The sequence below is a fragment of the Halichoerus grypus genome, chromosome 1, assembly GCF_964656455.1.
Source record: "Halichoerus grypus chromosome 1, mHalGry1.hap1.1, whole genome shotgun sequence".
In the NCBI taxonomy this organism is placed as follows: Eukaryota; Metazoa; Chordata; class Mammalia; order Carnivora; family Phocidae; genus Halichoerus; species Halichoerus grypus.
The window spans coordinates 199,767,858-199,789,398 of NC_135712.1; the positions used below are offsets into that span (position 1 = coordinate 199,767,858).

The following is a 21,541-nucleotide window of genomic DNA, read 5'->3' on the forward strand; positions in this document are numbered from 1 at the left end:
CTCATAGCATCTGATACTTAGTAAACATTAAACAGATCTTAGTTCTCAATTAGTAGTATCCTCATTCCTGGTTTTGTGTAACTTTTAACATGAATGTGGCCAGGATACTGTGGGGGAGGTAAAACTTTACTTCCTCCCATCTTAGGTTGTCAGCTGGGACTCTAAAACAAAAAGATTAACAGGAGACACATGCAGCATCCATCATACGGGTGAAAAGTGACTCAAAGCGGTAGCTTAGAATTTTGGTTAGCATCTTCAACAAAGAACAGTAAATGTGTAAAGAAATGACAGGACAAAGGAAAGCAGTTTTAGGCTTTCATGAGTGGCAAACTGGGGGAAGAAAATGCATGGGAGGGAACTGATGGAGTAAGGTTTGTCTGCAGATTCCTCTAGTGCCCTCTCTGGGCTGATAAGAGTCTGGGTCCAGGAAGTGGAGAATTTATATCCTGCCTTTAAGCAGAAGGTGGAGAGGTTTTTCTAGGTTTACTGCTCCCTACTTGCCTTCAGCTCAAAATAATTTTTATGTCAAAGAGGCATATTTTGGTGGTGACTTTCAGGTTTCCTTCAGTACCTATCACTAATAAGTCCCACTTCCAACAATGCTTATAATTTTGTATTTGTAAAGGTCATGGCTAATAATATGTTGCATTTATGCTTCTCTTTGGACTGCAGATCTCTAGGGGGAAGGATGTTAAATGGGTTGACCTTGATGCTATCTATGTAGTCTCCCGATGCTTTTCAGCTTTTAGTGAGTCATTGAGTCCCATTGACTTCTTTACAGCATCTTCTCTTCCTTTATGCTCCCTCTGCCTTCCCCCATGTAAAGCCCCTATCACTTTATACGTAGGCTGCTCCCTTTTAAATTCATTCCAAATATACCTGCTCATTTGGTCACCAGGTCCCTGTTCTGTATTCATCACCTCATTTTCATTAAGACCTTAAGACACTCTATTTTTTTTCTCTTCAAGTCTAAATTTCTCTGGCTTTCCAGGTCCTTCTTCCATTGTTTGTTCTAATCCTGTTTTCCCTTTCTGGTACGCAACATCTACTTGAATCCAACTAATTTTGTAGTCGCAGAAACATTCTTGTCCTATTGGCATTTTCATACCTTTCTTTGCTCAGTGTTCTCCATCCTTGAAATTGACTACTCTCTCCTCTCTTCCTGCTCTTGCTTCTCCTCTGAAGCCTTCTGTGACTATTCTGGTCCTCATGGTTGTTTTTAAACTCTTAGAGCACTTAGTCCATACTATACAGTATTTGATACATGTCTGTCTTGCCTCTCTAGCTAAATTGTAATACTCTTGCTGGCAAGGACCATGTGATAGTAAATCCCCTATTATGTCTTAGAGCACAGCATAATAACAATCCCTTAACACTTGTCTATTTCTTAATTTATAAAGCATTTTCACAAAACTGTTGTAATGTTGCAGAGGGAGGCATTGATTTCATTTTACAGATGAGGAAATCAAGACTCTCAGTTCCTTACTATGTGTTATGTTGTATCAGTTGTGTTATTTATTGGTGCTAGCATTCAGTCTTTGGTATTTTTACTCTTCACAACACAATGTAGAAGGTAGCCAATCAATGCTGACTAATGACATGACAGTCAGTTAACAATTTGCCAAAACCCTGAAGAACATCAATGGTTTTTACTTTAAAACTTTCTTGCTTTGTTTTTCATTGGTCCTGTGTCGTTATGGCAATATATATAAAGCTGATTTTTTTTTGAAGATTTTATTCATTTATTAGAGAGAAAGCAGGCATGAACAGGGGGAGGGGCAGAGGGAGAGAGAGAAGCAGGCTCCTTGCTAAGCAGGGAGCCCGACATGGGGCTCGATCCCAGGACTCTGGGATCATGACCTGAGCCAAAGGCAGATGTATAAAGCTGATTTTAAATATCATATGCCTTTTTCTCCCTATTATTGACCCAGTTTTCAAAAATCTGTTTGTGTTTTCAATATTAGGTCTGTTTCCCTGTGACACATTTGCTCCTGCAAGTATTGGACCTCAGGGGTGGCCTGTGGAAGCCCCAAACTCTCCACACTCGGAATCCTTCATTTCCCCAGAGGCCGTGACACACCCTCTGCAGCCCACAGCAGGTAACTTATTAGAACCCCTCTTTATCACTTAATGGTTATAGTATTTTAGTCAATTTAAATCATCAGACTTAAGTTTTAGCAGCGTAGAGCAGTATAGATAAAAATTTCAGAACTATCACAAATGCTTTTATTCCTTTACTGATTTCACAGCTGAAGGAATGAAGGTGTGGTTGAAATACAATACTTGGAGTTCGAGGGCAGAGAAAATCCCTTTTTAATTGAGTGCATACTCAGGACTCGGAGGTTTTTTTCTGGATGTCCCACAGGTTCCCATTCTTAAAATAATTGTGTGCCTGTGTTGTTGTTGTTGTTGTTGTTGTTGTTTTTAAACCTGTGTTTTTTTCTTTCCTTTTCCTTTCTTTCTCCACTCTTTACTCTCTCAGTATCCTGTTCTTCTCAGTACTGGGACTATCAGAGAGTAGGCACAAATACATTAACTAGACAGCTTTTTAAGTCCTGTTTAGGGTGTTATGGTCACAAAATCTAGATACTCCTATGCTCTCAGAAAATAAGTTTTGAATGCAGAGCTACGAGCACACAATGATGGGTCCTAAATTTCCAACTTACTTCCCGTAGAGCCAGCCGAAGAGGTAGAAGTGACATCAGCAGAAGAGAGGGCATCAACAGAAGCATTGGAAATCATGATGGGACTGAAGGCTGCTGACATGGCACCATCTAGAGAAACAGAGATGTCTCCAGCCAAGGACATGGCACAGGCCACAGAAACAGAGGTGGCATTGGCTAAAGACACGGAACCATCTACCAAGTCAGATGTGACACTGGCTAAGGACATGGAGTCACCTATCGAATCGGATATGGCCCTAGTCAAGGACATGGTACTACCCAGAGAAACCGAAGAAGCCCCAGTTAAGGATGCTGTATTGTCCACAGAAACCGATGTCTCTTTAGCCAAGGACATAGTACTGCCCACAGAAACAGAGGTAGCCCCAGCCAAGGATGTATTACCATTCAAAGAAACAGAGAGGGCCCCACCTATAAAAATGGATGTGTCCCCAGATGAGGGCCTGGTACCACCTGCAGACAGAGAGATGGCCCCAGCCAAGGGTGTGGTATCACTCTCAGAAATAGAAGTGGCACTGGCTAAGGATGTTGTATCATCCACAGAAATATCCCCAGCCAAGGAGGTGGCCTTGTCCCCAGAGACAGAGGTGGCCCTGACTGGGGACGTGGCGCTGCCCCCGGAAACCAAGGTGGCCCCAGTCAAGGATATGGCTCCACATCCAGTTACAGAAAAGGCTCTAGTGAAGGACGTGGCTCCATCCCCACAAGCAGAGATGGCCCTAGGCAAGGATGTGGCTCCACCCCAAGAAACAGAGTTGGCCCTGGGCAAGGACATGGTTTCACCTCCAAAAACAGAGATGGCCCTGGGTGAGAATGTGGCTGTGTCCCCAGAAACAGAAGTAACCCTGATCAAGGATGTGCGTCAGCCTCCAGAAACAGAGTTAACCCTGGCTAAGGATGTGGCTCCGCCCCCTGGGACAGAGGTGACTCTGGCCAACAGTGTGAGTCCAGCCAAGGATGTTGCAGTACTCTCAGAAACAGAGGTGACACCAGTTCCAGTTAAGGACATGGACACTGCACGGTCACAGGAAGAAATAAGTGAGGAGTCCCAGTTAAAATCTCTCAAGGATGAGGGGCAGTCAGCTGCATCTACTTTTATCATTTCTCCAGGTATGGGTTTATGTTTACTCAGTATTTCTGTCTCCCAGGGTCTCACCAGAAAGGTGAGGGACAAATGTCGTACCAGATAAAATAAAGACAATTACACTGTATTTTGCAAGTCTACACACATTGCTGCTCTCCTAGACTATCTTTCTCACCTTCATCCTCCTCCGGTTTCCAACATCTCCCTCCTTATTTCTCTGCTGATCTGTTTTCCTTGTTGGTAATTTCAACAATAAAAGAACGTTCACAGACTTTTGCCACCTCGTCTGCCGACTTGTGTACTGTACCCCTAGTCTCTGCCTCAGTCCCGTTACTGGCAGTAAACCGTCCCTGCTCCTTATTATGGCCGATCTCCATTTTGCCCCTAGACCCCACCTCCTCTTCCCTATTTTAGGATGCCCTAGCCATTCTTTCCTTTCTTGCCACTCACCAGTTTTTCCCCCTGTCCATTGAATCATTCCCACCAACATACAAATATTTATATTTCCCATTTAAAACAAAACAGTTTCCCAGCTTCACCTTCCAGCTACCACTCCATTTCTCTGCTGCCCTCAGAGGAGCATCTCTCATTCCTCCAAAACTATTCCTGCTTCCAGTTTCTGAAAGGTGGAAAAAGAGCTGCAGTAGTGCTACTCTAAAACCTGTGTGGTTTTTACTGTTACATTTAGATCCAGCCACAGCCGTGGGCCAAAAGTCCAACCTGCCGACAGATGAGGATTATGTGTTAGAGAAACAAGAGCAGAAGAAACCATTCAGTAGTCAACCTTCCGACCTTCCTTCAGAGACCTCAGGTAAGCGAGGGAAACACAGTGGACTCTCTGAAACCACTTGGACTGGGAGCGATGGGTTGGTGGTGGTCAACGTCCCTGGTTTTGTGGTGGTTTAATTAGCAGTATTGTTTATGAAGTCCATTCTCTTTCTTAGACAGATTTTTATCTTGTTTAGGCAGAAAGTCAGCTGCTTACATATTTTTAAATTATCGCATCAACTCAAGACATCTAAATTTTAACTCAGTTCAGCTGTCCACTATTCTGTGCTGTGTGGTCTTGGGCAGGTTATTTAACTTTCCTGTTTCTCTGTTTATTCAGCTATAAGAGGAATATGTTGGTCAAATGTTCTATAAACCTTTGCTAGTAAACCCTTGCTAGTTACAGTGTGTTTCGTGGCCCAACAGCATCTTTATTGCTTGGGAGCCTGTTAGAAATGCATCATCCTGGATTCCACCTCAGACCTTCATATGCATTTTAACAAGTTCTCCAGATAAATCTTGTATACACTGAACTCGGAGAGGCACTGCTCCAGGGTACTTTCTAACTTGGAGTTCAGTCATTCAGTGAACTTTAAGATTACGTGTTTTTGATGTAAGCCCAAAGCATGTGTGTATGATTATCAACTTAATGATTCTCTGCTCACTTCTCTGTGACTGATTAGAATGTGCACTTGAGGGCAGGGACCATGACTTACGTCACTGAGATTCTGTAGTGCTTATATACTGTCTAGCCCCAAGTAGGAGCTAAATAAAGTTCGATCTTTTTAAATGTTGTTTTAGTGACCAATATATCAATAAAGATTTATCAAGTCCTTATCGTGTACAAAGTACACCATGCTGAGGCATATATAGTTATTTAAGTCTGGGTCCTTGCCCTTGTGTTGTTATATCATAGCCTGGATGGTGAGGAAAGTTGCCAGGCATGAACTCTGAAACCAAAGAGTTATATAATAATTCAATAAATAGTATAAGAGATAGCACCAAATAGCTGCTGGTTAATTGCCAAATTAAATGTTATAAATGTTGTGGAGTACTAAAGCCTAGCACTTTTTTGAGAGAAGCAGTAATTGACCTGAGGTGTTAAATCAAGTGTAGGATTTGGAGGACATTGGAGGGTAAAAACAAGAACAAACGGTGCTATGTAAGTGTTCTAATGTTCTCTGAAATCATTTCATTGGGTCAGACTTGACAAAAGCTGTCCTAGACCTGCTCTTAGTGGGACTCTTTGCAGGACCTTGAATCCATGCTGCATTGACTTGGCGACAGGAGGTTGGAGCAGTTGATTTCCTGAAACTTTTCTAAGGGTGGTTATCCTAATTGTTCTCATTCTACCTACTGGGCATTATGTGTATTTTTCTGTCTTTCAGGAAGTACACTTAGGAACAGAACATTGAAATCTAACACATTTGTCTTTCAAAGTAGGAGGCTTTGGTTCTGGAATGATGAGGATTTTTCTTTGGCCAAAATACTAATTCAGTATCTTTTTTTCTTTTCTCCCCCCCCCCCCCCCGCCACCTCCCCAGCATAAGTCTGGCCTCCTGTTTTGTTTCCCAGAGTTGATCTGGTTAGCCTGACAACTAATTAATATAATATTGGTGACAGACTCTTAGAATTATAAATTCTGTCCAAAATCATATATATTTCATTCAGTTAATTAACAAATGTCACCAAAAAGAGATAGGAGCTTACCATCTTGTTGCGGAATTGGGAATTATGTACCTATTAAAAATAATGACAAATATAAATATCAGATGAGATTTACAGGCACTACTTATTATAGAAGGTTTAGAAGATCTCTGAATTTTTTTCTTTACCTGAGATGATGATCTTTGTTAATTTGCTAATTCCAGTTACGAGTGAGAAATACTTTAGAAAAAAACTGTTTTCCTAAATCAATTAGTGTGTGGGTTGGTGAAAATAAACTTAACTGAGTCAGTAAATGGACTTTTTTTTTTTTTTTTAAGAAACAATAACAAGGAGTTTTTTTGGAATTTTGGCCAACTTCATGTATTACAGGTACCCCTCCCACACAAGGCAAACAAGTGTGCAGACCCAGTGATCGCAGGTCCACTCGGCCCAGGCCTGCCAGGGTCCCTCCTGAGCTGCTGGGAGGCTCTTCTCCACGGAAGACTCTCAATCCCGGCCTGGGCCCCTGCTCTTTGTCTGAGTTGGGTTGGGTCTCTGGTCCGTCTACTTACGGTGAGCCTGGGAACCAAAGGAAAACTACTCATTTTGACTTCCTTGAACCCAAGCGAGATCTTGGCAGGGAGGCCTGGGAGATAGAAAGCCCACCAATGATGATGAAGAAAAAAAAGAAGAAACCAAAGCAAAAGAGATATTCTCAACCCCGGGCTGGGGGACCTTGGGATGACGACAGTGCAGACGACCATAAAGGTCATCCCTTTGCAGCAGACCCAGAGAAATCAGGGGTTCTCCCCACCCTGCCTCCCACAGTGGGCACAGAATATGGACTGGCGTCCAGAGAAAACTTAAAAAAGGAATGTGAAGTGGAGTCCAGAGCCGCCAAACTGGTAGGTGAGAACTTTGTCTCAGAAAGTCTCAGCGTTCCTTTGTGTCCTTTGGAAGAACCCCTGAAAACTGCAGGAAGTTCTCAGCCTAAGCCAGGAAGAGAAGCGAAAGTCAGTGGTAACAAGTCAGTACCACTGGGCCAGGACCAGAAATGGCTACAGCCAGGTGAAGGCAAACCAAAGTCTACACCCCACCTGAAGACCCCTATGGATGAAGGCCAGACAGTAGGCTCACCTGGTCTGAAAGAACCCTTGACAGAAGTTTCTGCACACAAAGTAGAAATTCCTTTGGAGACCAGACCCAAAGAGGGTTGCTCTCCTGTCTTAGACCAAGAGGCCATGGGTGGGGATTTAAAACCCACAGCAGCAAAAGAATTGCCTGATCTGGTGCCCACTTTGCCAACAGATACCTCGTTAGGAAGTAGTCTAAAAGAAGGGAATGATGAAAGTAAAGTGACTAAATTGCAGAAAGACAAACAGACAGGGTTTTCTGAAGGGGTTAAAGAACTAACAAAGGAAGCTCTTCCAAAGCCAAGCCAAGAGATGAGCATCTTGGCTTCCAAGCAGCCGCAGGACGAGATGTTAGTTCTGACACCTGGGCTAGAGAATGAGCCATCTCAGAGAATGGCAGGTGATGGCAGAAGCAGAAAGGCAAGGGCAGGTTCTGGGAGGGTGAGAGCCAGTTCTGGGAAAGGAAGAGCAAGATCTGAGCCACCATTTTTTGTGGACAGCTGGAAGGACGGCCCAGCTGTTCTTGCGCCAAGTGAGCCAGCCCCTAAAACCGAAAGAACGCCTGCCGGGGAGAAGAGTGAGGAGCTGGGTTCTTCAAAGCAACCAGGGACCATAGTGAGTCTCATTGAGGGGGTGGTGATGGGGGAGCCTCCAGAGACGGCTGACGCTAGGGGGGCCAGCGCCTCACACATGTTGATTCCTTTGGGAAATGGGTCAGGCACAGCTCAGACTTCCAGCGCTAGAACAGAAAGAGGGGCCGCAGCCGTCGATAGGGGTGTCAGTAGCCAGAGCAAGGAAGGAAAGTGTCCTTGGATGGGTAGTGAGGCAGCTCCTTGGATTTCTGAAAAGCCTAAAAAAAGGAGTAGTGAGGGCAAAAACAAAAAGTTCAAAAATAATTATTCCACACAGCCTGCTAGAATGGAGAGCAAGGAAGAAACCCCCAACCCACCTTTTGTAGGGAAGGCTAGAGATGCTGGGAGTACTCCTCATCAAAACAAACACGTAGGACTCGCTTTCCCTTTAAATCAGGATCCTTTGTCCCCATGTACATCAGCTATTCCCACAGTGGAAGTAGGTGACCGAAAGGGGAGGAATGATGAGGTTAATTCTTTTGAGCTTGGGGCTCTTGGTGGGAACAAGACAAACATAGTCAAGGACTCCACTGTTATTGAACCAGCTACCAAGGTGACAGATGTGAGCTGCCAAGGCCAAATCCAGGGGACAGGATTTGTCCCTTCAGCACTGTCTATAGAGAATAAGACCGATGCAGCCAAGGGACATGCTGACAAACCAAATGAAAGGAGCAATGATGGAAAAAGTAAAAAGGTTAAAAATAGTTTTCCCGAGAAGCATCTTCTGGAGAATAGGATAGATGCATCAAAAATACGTGTTCCCATGGAAACCACAGGGGACCACAGAACTGAAGGAATGGGCTATGTGGACGAAAATAGAAATATCACTTTTACCTGCCCCAGAACACTCCCAGGGTTGATGAATAAGTCAGCCCCTCCAGAGGCTCTGGAGTCAGCAGCCTGTGAAGGACTGCCCACTCCTGCTTCTCAAGTAGTAAAGGAGGGTGATTCTTTTCCAAACCTCTTGGCAGAAAGTGGGCAAGAGACCTCTCCGGCCCAGATATCCAAATTATTAGTGGTAGATAATTGCAGCAAAGATGGAGTCCTAGGTGAGGAAAGACCCAAGGCCCCCTCCGCTGTTAGGCCTTCTGCAAGCACGGGAGGAGGGGTTGCCCTCACTTTTACAGCAGCCGTAGAAACAGTTAACAGCCAGGGAGGTAACTGTCTTACGAATAAAGGTGAGCTTGCTGATCCCATGAAGAATGAAGCAGGGATGGATGGAGGACCTGTGATGGGAGGATCTGAGTCAGTGCCCAGTGCTGCATCTAAGCCTTCAATAGAAAAAATCACAGAGCTCGCAAAGGGACGTCTTTCTGGAGTGCCAGTAGAAGACCAGAGCCTACCAGGTGAGGTCAGAGTCCTAGAAGCATGTGCAGATACGAATAATTTTCCAACACACTCAGTTAACAAAAAGAAAGAGTCTGAGGAAGGTTCTGCTCCAGTTCAAATCCCTGACTTACTGGAAGACAAAGCACAAAAGCCCGGTTTCTGTGAGGACCAAAATGCTGACAGTCGAGATTCCAAGGACCCAGACAGTTTGAATAAGGAGGTAGATAGGGCCCTTTTGCCTCCAAAAAGTGAAAAAAATAAAGTGGAAGAAGTTAGTCTGGCTCCTAAAATCACTGAATCGGAACATATTTCCTCGGCAACACCAGAATTCCAGTCAGATTTCCCAGACGGCAGAGCTGTAGGTCCTCCGTCGCGGGCGGTAGATAAGTTCGTAGTGCCTACTTCCAAGGATCCGGAACTCCCAGAACCCAAAGATAAGATCTCGGAGGCCCCTGACAAAATGACCGAAAAGTCTGAGCCGAAGGCACCAGGAGAAGGGAAGAAGGAAGATAAAAGCCGAATGGTAGAACCCTTGAAAGGCTACATGAGACCCACCAAGTCCCGAGGCCTTACTCCACTTTTGCCAAAGTCTACCGTCCAGGAGCGAGAGAGACCCAAGCAGCTGAAGTCCAGCGGTATGACCCTGCCATGGGGAAATGTGTGTGCTTGTGGCTTTTGAGTCAGCATCCAAAAGGCAAAGAGCTTGTGCTTTGGTTCCATCCAGACTCTAATCATCCTTGTTAATCGTTGGTTTGTCAGCATGAAAATGTGTAACTGCTAATTACGTGTTTTCTGCAGCCAAGGCATGCCTTGTGTCCAGCTTAAGGAGGCTGGTGACTTGGTTGCATGCCTTTTTACCCAGCACTGAACCTTGAGTTTTAGGGGAAGTTGAATTTCAAACAATGAATTGTTTAACAGAAGGTCTATCACCATCCACTATTCTTAATTAAAAAAAAAAATGTGCCTCCTGTGTGTAAAGCTTACGGCCAGATTTAATCATTATTTTGTATAAGGATTCACAGGAGGAAAGAAAACATTTCAGGTCCAGCTGTATGCGTGGGATTTATTTTCTTGTCAGTATATATTTGTAGCTTGTGCTGGTGGGACTGAATATCCAAACTGCTTTTGGAGTCATGAAAATGGTCTTCCCCATATGAGGACATGGTGACTAGCTTCCGACCAGCATTGCTAGGCACAGACTCTGTGTTTCTAGAAGTGGGAAACGATCTCTCAGTGACGCAACCACATCTTCTACCAGTTTGCTGTTCATAGCCATTGGCCACAGTTGCACGTCGGGTGGAGTTGGGGCATAGTCTTTGTCCATGTGACATAGTCTGCATCCTTGGACAAGTCTGTAAAACTTGCTGATGTGGGATTCTTCCTATTTTTGCCCTTTTTGGACCTCCTCAGTCAAGTACTTGGAATGAGACTGAGAAAGATATTTCCTTCGAGATTTAGAAATGTTTTCTTTCTTTTTTTCCTGAAAAGTATACATCTAATCATGGCTTCCCTGAGCCTAACCTTCAAAAAATGTTTCCTAGCCTTTGAGGTTTTGCAGCCTTCTGATGATGCTGTTTCTCACCTTGCATGATGCAGCTACTAACTCCAGAAATTTAAAACAAAACAAAAAAACACGAGTTGGCCTTAGGGTTTTGGACAGCCTTCGTCAGGGGATGATGTGCTGCATGATATGGACTTTTTGTTTTGGGTAAAGCTTGTGCTTTGCATGGATTTTGTACCCAGTAAGGAATACGTGCTATGTGAGTAGAAAATACTAAAGGTCATTATCTGCATAAGACATTCTCATCTTTTCTGTTTTTATCTTTCTTCTATTAGCTACCCTATTGCCAAGGCAGAAAATGAAGTCATAGATACAGGGCGTTCCAGCCTTCGTTAGGATTTCAGTGTTCTATCCAGTTCTTTCGTATTAGTTTTTAGACTGGTTCTTCAGTTTGAACAGTGATACAAAGGGTGACATAAATTTTCGGAATGCTAGCCATTTCTTTTTGCTCACTATTTCTAAAGAAATGTAGTTAGAGGATTTGTTTGAGTAAGCAAAGCAGAAGTTTCAGAACTTTCAAGGCCTTGCCTTGGCCAAGCCAAGCTCAGAGAGATTGTGTTGTTAGGGGTAGCCTTGCAGGGTGGCTGAGGAGAGAATGGTAGATTTCAGGCAAGAGTTATTGTTTCTTCTATGACTCTATCACACCTTCCCCCTAAGGACAGTATTTACTTTTTTTAATAGTTAAATTTCTTTTTCAGGGTGCCTCAGTCATTAAGCGTCTGCCTTCAGCTCAGGTCATGATCCCAGGGTCCTGGGATCGAGCCCCGCATCGGGCTCCCTGCTCAGTGGGAAGTCTGCTTCAACCTCTCCCACTCCCCCTGCTTGTGTTAACTCTCACTATGTCTCTGTTAAAGAAATTTTGAATCAGTTAGTACATTCCCATGGTATGAAGGGGTGTGCACTTAAACGTAAGTCTATGTCCTTCCATCAATCCCCATCCAAATTTCCCTCTCCAGAGGCACCCAATGTTAAGCATGTCTTTATACATCCTTCCAGAGAGTTTATGCATAAAGAAGCAATGACATATACATTTGTGGATTTTATACAAATGAGACCTACTGTACGTACTGGTGTGTGCCTTGCTTTGTAAACTTAACAGTTTTTTTTTTTTTTTAAGATTTTTATTTATCTGAGAGAGAGAGAGAGAGAAGGTATACAAGCGGGGGGAGAGGCAAAGGAAGAGGGAGAAGCAGACTCCCCACTGAGCTGGGAGCCCGATGCGGGGCTCGATCCCAGGACCTGGAGATCATCACCTGAGCCGAAGGCAGATGCTTAACCATCTGAGCCACCCAGGTGCCCCCGTAAACTTAACAATTATTTTAAAGGTCTTTACAGATCAGTACAAAGAAGGGGACCTCATTCTTATTTAATAGCTGTATAGCATTTTCATCATGTGGATATAACCTAATGTATTTTACCACTTCTTTATTGGTAGACATTTAGGTGTTTCCTAGTTTTTCTTTATTAGAAGCAAGGTACATAGACTGTCCTTGTATGTACAGAATGTCCTAGTTGTGCTAGCACATCTGTGTAATAAAAAAGGACTCTGGAGTAGACTCTCTGGTTTGAAGACTGTGGATTGGTAATTTTGACAGGTGTTGCCACTCGGTCCCCCGTAGGGCCGCAGAGGTACACTCACGCTCGGCACATACCGTACTGCCCTCCTCTACTTTCTCCACTCCTGCGTGTTCCTCTGACTGTGTATGCTGACCTTATGGGTGAGCATTTGTTTCTGGGCTTAGATTTATTTTGTGTTTTACTTATTTGGTGACTTCCTTATGTATTACCAAGTTTATAAAAGAACATATAATTAGCAATATATTTACTTCCCTATTTCCAAAGAGGATACAATTGGCAAAAGAGAATTAATTTAGGGGCGCCTGAGTGGTTAAGCATCCATCCATCCCTACTCTGAGTTTATGAAAATAACTTCTATTTTTAATTTTTCATATTTTGGATCTCTGATCGGTGTAGAATTGACGTGTGTGTGTGTGTGTGTGTGTGTGTGTGTGTGTGTGTGATTTATGAGATGTGACGTAGAATTTCTTGGTCGCCTACCAGCATGTGTCTAATCTGTCTCCTACTGAAGTGCCACCCTTGCCAGGCTCTGCATTCCTGTGTGTATTTGCCGTTGTCTGATCCATTGGTCTTTCCACTGAGGCTTCAGTAGCATAATGCGGCTTTAATAGTATGTTGTCCTAACTAAGAGGTCTAGTCCCACTTCTCACCCTATGACTGTTTTTTAGAGTTTTCCTGACTCTTCTGCCCACTTATTACTACATATAAAATTGAGAATTGACTTGTATAGTTTTGTAAAAAGATAAATAAAAATCCAGTCAGCATTTTTCTTTGAATCACATTAAATGTATCGGTTATCCTCAGGAGAGGTGATGTCTTGTATGGTGAGATTTTCTATCCAGCCACAGAATACTGTGCCATGTTCAGTAACCTCACATGTTCGGGTGTGCATGCCTTCCTCCCTCACTGGGGTATTTTGATGTTTTCTTCATGCAGATCTTCCAGTAAGAAGATCTTCCATGCAGATTTCTAGTCAGGCTTCTTCCAGGATATCCAGGAAGCAGGTGAATGTGCAGATACAGAGCTTCAGGCAACCCTGAGGCAGGGAACTGAGTGGAATGGGGAGTGTAGTGATTTTTGATAGGAGACTAGCAGGTGGCCCCTCATACTAAAATACCATTGGTCATGTAGACTCTGAGGTTTAATCCATGACTGGTTCTAGACCTGGCCTTGTTAAATGTTTCCTTTGTTCTTCACTTCAGATCATTTGTGTTAACTGCCCGCCCCCCAGATTGCCAGTGATTAATAGCAGCTACCATCTGTTGAGTGAATACCATGTGCCTAGTTATCTATCGATAGGTAGGTAGGTAGGTCGTCATACATACACACACACCAAAACAATGGTATGAAGTATTCTCTCCATTTTACAGATGAGAAAATGGCGAACTCTCCACATGAAGGTCATGCAGATAGTATAATATCAGAGGTAGAATTTGAACCCAAGTCTTTCTGACACTAAGGCCTGTGCTTTTCTCATTCTTGCCTCAGAGGAACCTTCCAGAAATTTTAGGTCGTAAAAAGAAACAGATGAAGGTTGACAATTGGTCATTATATTTTTTTTATTTTAATATCTAAGCACTAACTAAGTACTTTTTTAGGTAGAGAAATGGAAACACATCATGAGGACATAAATTTTAAATCGGAGGCTAATTTGGGATTGCGGTCTAGGTCTTTTGGCTCTGTCTAGCATTTTATTCTCCAGGCTGAGACTATGTTTGATTTATTCATGTGTTTCCCGTAACAGCTAGTATTGAGCTTTACATATATATGCTGCCTAATGACATTTTTAAAATTATAAATGAATTATCTTAGGTGCCCCTAATGAATTCTCTTTTGCCAGTCTTATCCTCTTTGGAAATAGGCTAAGTGAATATATTGCTAACTATATGCTCTCACTGTTTCCGCTCCTGTTATGTTTTCATGCCACTCTCAAGTTTATGGAACATTCTGCATGTTCTGAGGCATGGAGGATTGTAAGACTTTGGGAAATCTAATCTCACTTTGTCAGAAAAGGACTTCCCGTGGGACTGGTTTTTGTGAATGGAAGAGCAGGTGTGAAAGGACGACCCTCTACTGGACTCAAGTGTGTGCTGTCGCTTCACACCAGTTGCTTCCCTGGCAGCCAGGTAGAGCTGTGAGTGACAGTGCACTTGGCATGTTGTCCTGGGAGTGCAACAGTCACCATGGATCCCCATAGACAGGCCCTTCCCTTTGCCATAGTTAGAACCTGGCCGCCTTTTTTCTGGCTTCATTTCTTTTTCTTTAGTTTGCCTGAGCCCTTCTTCCAGCAGCTGGGAATGTCAGTTTATGGTGGGAAGTTCTCTTGGCATGAAACTCGAAGTAATTTATAAACCCCAGATCCTAACAGTTTCATAAATAAAATATGCTCAGCAGATGAAAAAACCATTTGTAATCTTAAAACTTGCTACAATTTTACAACCGGAGAAGTATGTGTTTGGTAATACCTTTTTTCCTGCTGCTTTCTTCCCACCTACCTGCTCATTCTCTGGCTTTTTTAAAAATAGCTGTATATTAAAGAAACTTAATGGGAAATTCTATATGTCATACAACTAAAAATAGCTACCATTTTTTGAAACTTACTATATGCTCAGCACTGTCTTAAACTCTTTTAACCCTCAAAGAATCCTGGGCTACCGTTTGCCTCATTTGAGCCAGAGCATGTAAATATTCTTTGAAATGAGTCCAGCATATATTAATTTTTCTACTTTAAAATGAGGTTCTTCCCCTCACACTCCCTCACTGGTCATTTTTATCTTCTGGTGACAATAATATTGGAAGATTTGGAAAACAAACGATAAACAATTGAGCTTCTGATTTTTGATGTTGCAGGTATATTTACTTATTTAAAATATGAAGGTGCACCTGGCTGGCTCAGTTGGTAGAGCATGCAACTCTTGATTTGGGGGTTGTAAATTTGAGCCCCGCATTGGGTGTAGAGATTACTGAAAAATAAAATCTTAAAAAAAAATAATAAGATAAAATAAAATATGAAGTGGACAATAAAGAGGTCTTCCCTTTATTGTATTTCCCTTTATTTCCCTTACCTTATTATTTTTTTTAAGATTTTATTTATTTATTTTTATTTTTTTATTTATTTTTTAAGATTTTATTTATTTGACAGAGAGAGAGAGTAGAAGCAGGGAGAGTGGCAGGGAGAGGGAGAAGCAGGCGCCCCACTGAGCAAGGAGCCTGATGAGGGGCTTGATCCCAGGACCCTGAGATCATGACCTGAGCTGAAGGCAGACGCTTAACCGACTGCCTGGGCGCCCCTCCGCCCTTATTACCTCTTAACTTTAACCTAAGATATTGAAGCAGGTCGTTTCAGCTGTGAGCAGATTGAAATTGTTCGTTTTTAAATTGTTTAGCAATGATGGCAGTTTGTTTAAGTTTAGACAAAAATGTAATTGTCAAACATTGCCTAGTGCTCTGTAAATAGTGGACACTCAACATGATTTGGACTTTTTAGTATTTAGTTCATTCATTCATTTAGCAGACACCAGGTAACATTACTCCCACATTCTAAGGGTAGATTAATGACCCACTCTCTACTCCTCAAGGATTCCAGAGTGGGGAGATAAACACACAAACAGATAATTTACTGTAGTGAGAAAAGTTCTGTAATTTGAGCTATGAGTTTGTAGAGCAAAGGCAAGTAAAGCTTTCTAGGGGACAGACTGTGTAAAGGCATAGTGAAGTATAGGTGCATGGAATATTTGAGAAGTAGCAAACATTTTGCAGTGACTGACATATAAGTCAAATTGGAAAGCAGGGAGATCTGTGAAACATTCTGAGATGAGATTGAGAGGAAGAATATAAGCTCTTGAAGGGTCCTGGGAGCCGGTGTGTTGCCTCCATAAGCGGAGGATCTTAGACTTCGTGACTCGTGGTGGAGGAGATGGGGAGGTACCTATTTTAGTTGGATGATTCTCTTTTCTTTTTCCTGGAGGCTTATGGGAGGGTCAGTACTATGCTAAAAGAACAAAGGGTTAGAGTTTCCAAGTCCTACTTCTTGGGGTACGTTTCATCTGTAAACATTTTAATGCTTTAGGGTGTCAAATGACAAAAATAATAAAATTTAGTAAGGAGTTTGATGTCCTTTATTCAAAGGAAAACAATCCATGGATTGGGGAAGTACAGTGCCTAAGAAGCAGAGGCGCTCTCTTCCCGAGGGATTTTGGGCAAGAGCGAGTTTTATAGAGCATTACAAGAGGGACTGCGTAACAGCATGACTAAGAGGTTAGAGACTTCCTTATAAGGCTAGCAGCAGGTCCTATTTTCTAGGGTAAGGTAAGCTAGCTAAAGCTAAGTTGGAGGGTTGTAATTGGTATATGTTAGATTTCCTTGACAGTGAGCCATTTTCCAAATGTGCAGACTTAGATTTTTAGACTTTAGATTTGTGATGTGAGCCAGGCCTCCATTTTGTGGGTCCCAGTATGCAATTTGTCTTTACCAGGAGTCACAGAAGTTCGATTTCTAGCTTCAGTTTTTTTTATCTTGTTTGCTTCCCAATCTTTGAAACTTAATTAGGGAGAATCACGGTTTTCTTGAGTTAAACATGTACTAAGAAATGTGTCTGAAATTCAGTAAAATATGGCTTTGAAATGTTTTTGCATATAAGTATGTGCATATAAACACAAACATCATTTCCTTCCAGGTAAGAAACTTAGACTGCAACTTTGTACCCTTCGGGTTTTGTTAGTAAAGAGTGTCATCAGTCATTGTAATCAGTAGAATCATCGACTGTCACTGTAGTGATAATTTATTAGAAATTGTTTCCTGGAGACAGTAACTGGGAACATTTGGTCAATCTGGAAAGTAGCTTCGTTGCCTTGGTAACGGATAGGAAAGATGCAGGGAAACCAGTTGTGGAACATACCAAACCAAGGCCCTGAACACGTTGAGTACTCGCTCAAGGCCCAGGCAAAAACAGAAACATCTGCCAGTTGTGCCAACACGCTTGGAGGCTAGACATGTCGTTATATGGTCTGATGAAAGAGCCTTAGAAGCCACCTACTGACCAGACACATGGGAATCTCTGCACTTTCCTCAGACTCAGAATGGAACGGAAAAGTCTTTAACCCAAAGGACCTTCCAAATTGGAACCTCTCTAAATGAGTTTAATGATGGGAAGGGTCAGGCCAAATGATACAGAGTCCATATAAAAGGAGTCCACTCATCCTTCCACTGAGAGAACTTTTCTAAGATCCTACTTAACGTGTATCCGAGTGCTGGGCACCCCCATGGCAAAAATGGACTGGTCATTTTCTCGCTTCCTAGTAGCTCCCGGGAAAGGCACATAAGTAAAAGATTATGGTGTAGTTGCCGAATACTAAGACAGAGTAGAGCAAGTATGATGTTGTAAAAACATGAATGAGTCAGTTTGGGGGTGAGGGTCTGGGAGACTTCACAGAGGTGACATTGAAGTGAGTTCTGTAAGAATAGTAGAACCTAGAGGAAAGAATTCCAGTGGCGGCGGAGTCTAGAATTGAAGCCTTCTGGTTCCTAAGTACATTTATTTTTGCCTGGACATGCTCAGCCTTTTAAGACTTCATGTAAGTTCCTCATCTACCAACTTGATAAAAATATCACAGTGGCTGGGGAGGTTTGAGTTCTTACTCCAGCTGTGTCCTGGGGGTGAATGTGAATTCCCGAGTGAAACTATGTCTTTAATTCCGAATCGGACCAGAGCACTGACAGAGCCATCCTCAGATTTTACTAATTCTTCTGTACTAGGTTTTCCCCATCTTTTGTGATCCAGGTGGCATTCACCTCATTTGAAAATCTTTAAACCCATTAATTCTTGTTCTGTGTGATTCCTTCCTTGGTATGTGTTGGTATAGCCACTCTATCCCCTTCCCTGTGTAAAAGTCTCTGGATCTCCACTTTTTCTTACTGAAGCAGGACCTGCCTGCCTATTCAGAAACCCCATGAAGGGAAGCTCACAGTGTTGAGGCACTATGCAAAAACATAACATAAACTTAAGTGGTTTTTTTAATTTATTTTTTTATTATGTTAATCACCATACATTACATCATTAGTTTTTGATGTAGTGTTCCATGATTCATTGTTTGCATATAACACCCAGTGCTCCATGCAGTATGTGCCCTCTTTAATACCCACCACCAGGCTAACCCATCCCCCCACCCCCCTCCCCTCTAGAACCCTCAGTTTGTTTCTCAGAGTCCATAGTCTCTCATGGTTCATCTCCCCCTCCAATTTCCCCCCCTTCATTCTTTCCTTCCTGCTATTTTCTTCTTCTTCTTTTTTTTTTTAACATATAATGTATTATTTGTTTCAGAGGTACAGGTCTGTGATTCATCAGTCTTACACAATTCACAGTGCTCACCATAGCACATACCCTCCCCAATGTCTATCACCCAGCCACCCCATCCCTCCCACCCACCCCCCACTCCAGCAACCCTCAGTTTGTTTCCTGAGATTAAGAATTCCTCATATCAGTGAGGTCATATGATACATGTCTTTCTCTGATTGACTTATTTTGCTCAGCATAATACCCTCCAGTTCCATCCACGTCGTTGCAAATGGCAAGATTTCATTCCTTTTGATGGCTGCATAATATTCCATTGTGTGTGTGTGTGTGTGTGTGTGTGTGTGTGTGTGTGTGTGTGTGTGTGTATACCACATCTTCTTTATCCATTCATCTGTCGATGGACATCTTGGCTCTTTCCATAGTTTGGCTATTGTGGACATTGCTGCTATAAACATCGGGATGTACGTACCCCTTCGGATCCCTACATTTGTATCTTTGGGGTAAATACCCAGTAGTGCAATTGCTGGATCATATGGTAGCTCTATTTTCAACTTTTTGAGGAACCTCCATACTGTTTTCCAGAGTGGCTGTACCAGCTTGCATTCCCAATAAACTTAAGTTCTCTTGAGAATGGAAACTCATAACTGAAGATTGCTAAGGAAGAGGTTACTCGCACCTTCCTCATTCTTTGCATAATTAAAACAAAACAAGATCATGATGAAGGTATAAAGTAGACAGTAGAACTAAATGCATTGCTTCTTTTTCTCCTTTATTTCAAGCTTGCTTTGCCCCCTAAACCCATACGTATATACACATTGTATATTAATTTGGAAGTTTTGAATTGATCATAAGAAGATAAATTATAAGTATTGTAAATTAAAGCCTATAGTACTTGTCTTCACTGAGCAAAACAGAAACGATGAAAAGGAGATGCATCCAGTGACTAAGATGAAGTTCTGCTCAGCAGTGTGGGAAGACTGGTGGTTAAAAACCAGGCATCTTCCACGTGGCTTTTCCATTAACTCACCATGTGATCTCAGACAAACCACTGCATTTTCCCTCCTCTAGATCCCGTTTGCTCTTCTGTAAATGAGCAGATGAAGGTAGAGGAGTTGCAGTGTTCTGATCCTGTCCTGTAGCACATAGTTCATTGTCCTTGCAGTACTGTTTTTATAAAATGATCCTTATCTGTTTAAGAAACAAAACAAAGGAGCAAAGGGGGAAAAAAGTGAGACAAACCAAGAAACAGACTCTTAACTACGGGGGAATGGAGGAAGCAGGTGATGGGGATTAAGGAGGGTACTTGTGATGGGCATCGGGTGATTCAAATAAAAACTTAAAAAAAAAAATGTGAAAATAGAATAAAATGATCCTTGTCCTCAGAGCTTGGGAGAATAGAATATTATTTTCTTTAGGCAATTCCTCAGATTTTGAGAGCTAGCTAGCTTTTCTTTTTCTCTTATCTGTTAATTATTGAAATTGGGGTTTGTATGGTGTTTCTTGGTGGTGGTAGTTTATTTTTGCCTACCTTTGTCAGAGGGGACTTCATGCGGTAATTCTCCAGTCCAGGGATTTATGCTTTATCATTTCACATCAAATTCCCTACTGGAAGTGGTAAAACCTACTTCATACATGAATACATTTTCTTAGTGTTTTGTTGGGGGTTTTTTATTTTATTTTATTATTTTATTTTATTTTTTTTAAAGATTTTATTTATTTATTTGACATAGAGACTGCGAGAGAGGGAACACAAGCAGGGGAGTGGGAAAGGGAGAAGCAGGCTTCCCGCCGAGCAGGGAGCCCGATGCGGGGCTCGATCCCAGGGCCCTGAGATCATGACCTGAGCCGAAGGCAGTCGCTCAACCAACTGAGCCACCCAGGTGCCCCTGTTGGGTTTTTTTAAGCTAGCATCAGTGGGTACATTCTCTGTGTTAAATGGTTTTTATGTTGTATTACTTCACCCCTACACAAGGGGTGGATTTTGTGGGTGTCCCCATATTATGCCTTATGTTCTCCTATTGTGCTCAGACCCTGTGGTGACACCAAGCTTATGTGTAAGATTGAGCATCTAGCTGACATGGTGCCTTGGGCACTCACCTGTACTCTGGGCTTCCTGTCTGGGCTTATACCTCTTGGCCACTGACCCCTCAGATTGCCTCTTAAACTCTGACTCTTGAGCCTTATAACTCTGAGGCCTCTGCTTGGTACAATAGCCAGATGCCACATCATTGTCTTTTTTCAGGCTGACCACAGTCCTGATAAGCAATAAGAACTACGGTCCAGAATATGTGCTCCTTTGTGACCGGCCGGCTTTATTCTCCTGGTTCCTGCTCCTGGTCTTTGGCTGACTTGCAGTTTGCTATTTATAGATAGAGTCACTGAGACAAGATATGTGGGATTTGAAGGTACCAGGGACTGGCAGTTCTCGTTATTGCCTGAGCTTTGTTTGTTTTGTTTGTTGTTGGTGCCAGTGGGAGGGTTTGGATAACCTGGCTAGAATTAAAAATCACTGGACTCTAGGGAACAAGTGTCCATGCTTGTTCTTCACCTAGGTTCTCTCTGCCCCGTCAGAATATGTCAGCCAACTGAGCGGAGTTGTCTCGTCAGACGTGCTTCTGCGGCCCCTAGTCATGCCTCTTCCAACAGGCAGCACCCTCGCATGGGGAGGGGCAGGGTCTCCCGGACATACTGGCCCCTGGAGCCCCAAGTTAAATTCCCTCTGAGCTGCACATAGCAACAGACCTGTGATTCCTTGATGCACATTTCAACCTTCTCATTGAGATGTAAGAGTGTTAAAACTGAGAGACCGGAAGCCACCTTCAAGATTCCCCGCATT

The 21,541-nt window shown here is 42.7% G+C and overlaps 1 protein-coding gene across 10 annotated transcripts in view; it reads left to right on the forward strand.

Annotated features, from left to right (window-relative positions):
- The window catches only part of MAP4 (microtubule associated protein 4), a 191,531-nt gene that overhangs the window by 134,133 nt on the left and 35,857 nt on the right, over positions 1–21,541 (forward strand). For 9 of the 10 annotated variants that reach the window (XM_078078693.1, XM_078078692.1, XM_078078687.1 and 6 more), the window contains exons 6-8: positions 1,965–2,099; positions 2,676–3,791; positions 4,454–4,576. In XM_078078693.1, coding sequence (XP_077934819.1) covers positions 1,965–2,099; positions 2,676–3,791; positions 4,454–4,576 — 1,374 coding nt within the window. Of the gene's footprint in view, positions 1–1,964; positions 2,100–2,675; positions 3,792–4,453; positions 4,577–6,570; positions 9,910–21,541 lie in introns of all 10 variants that reach the window. The other variant, XM_078078694.1, reaches the window with a different exon arrangement.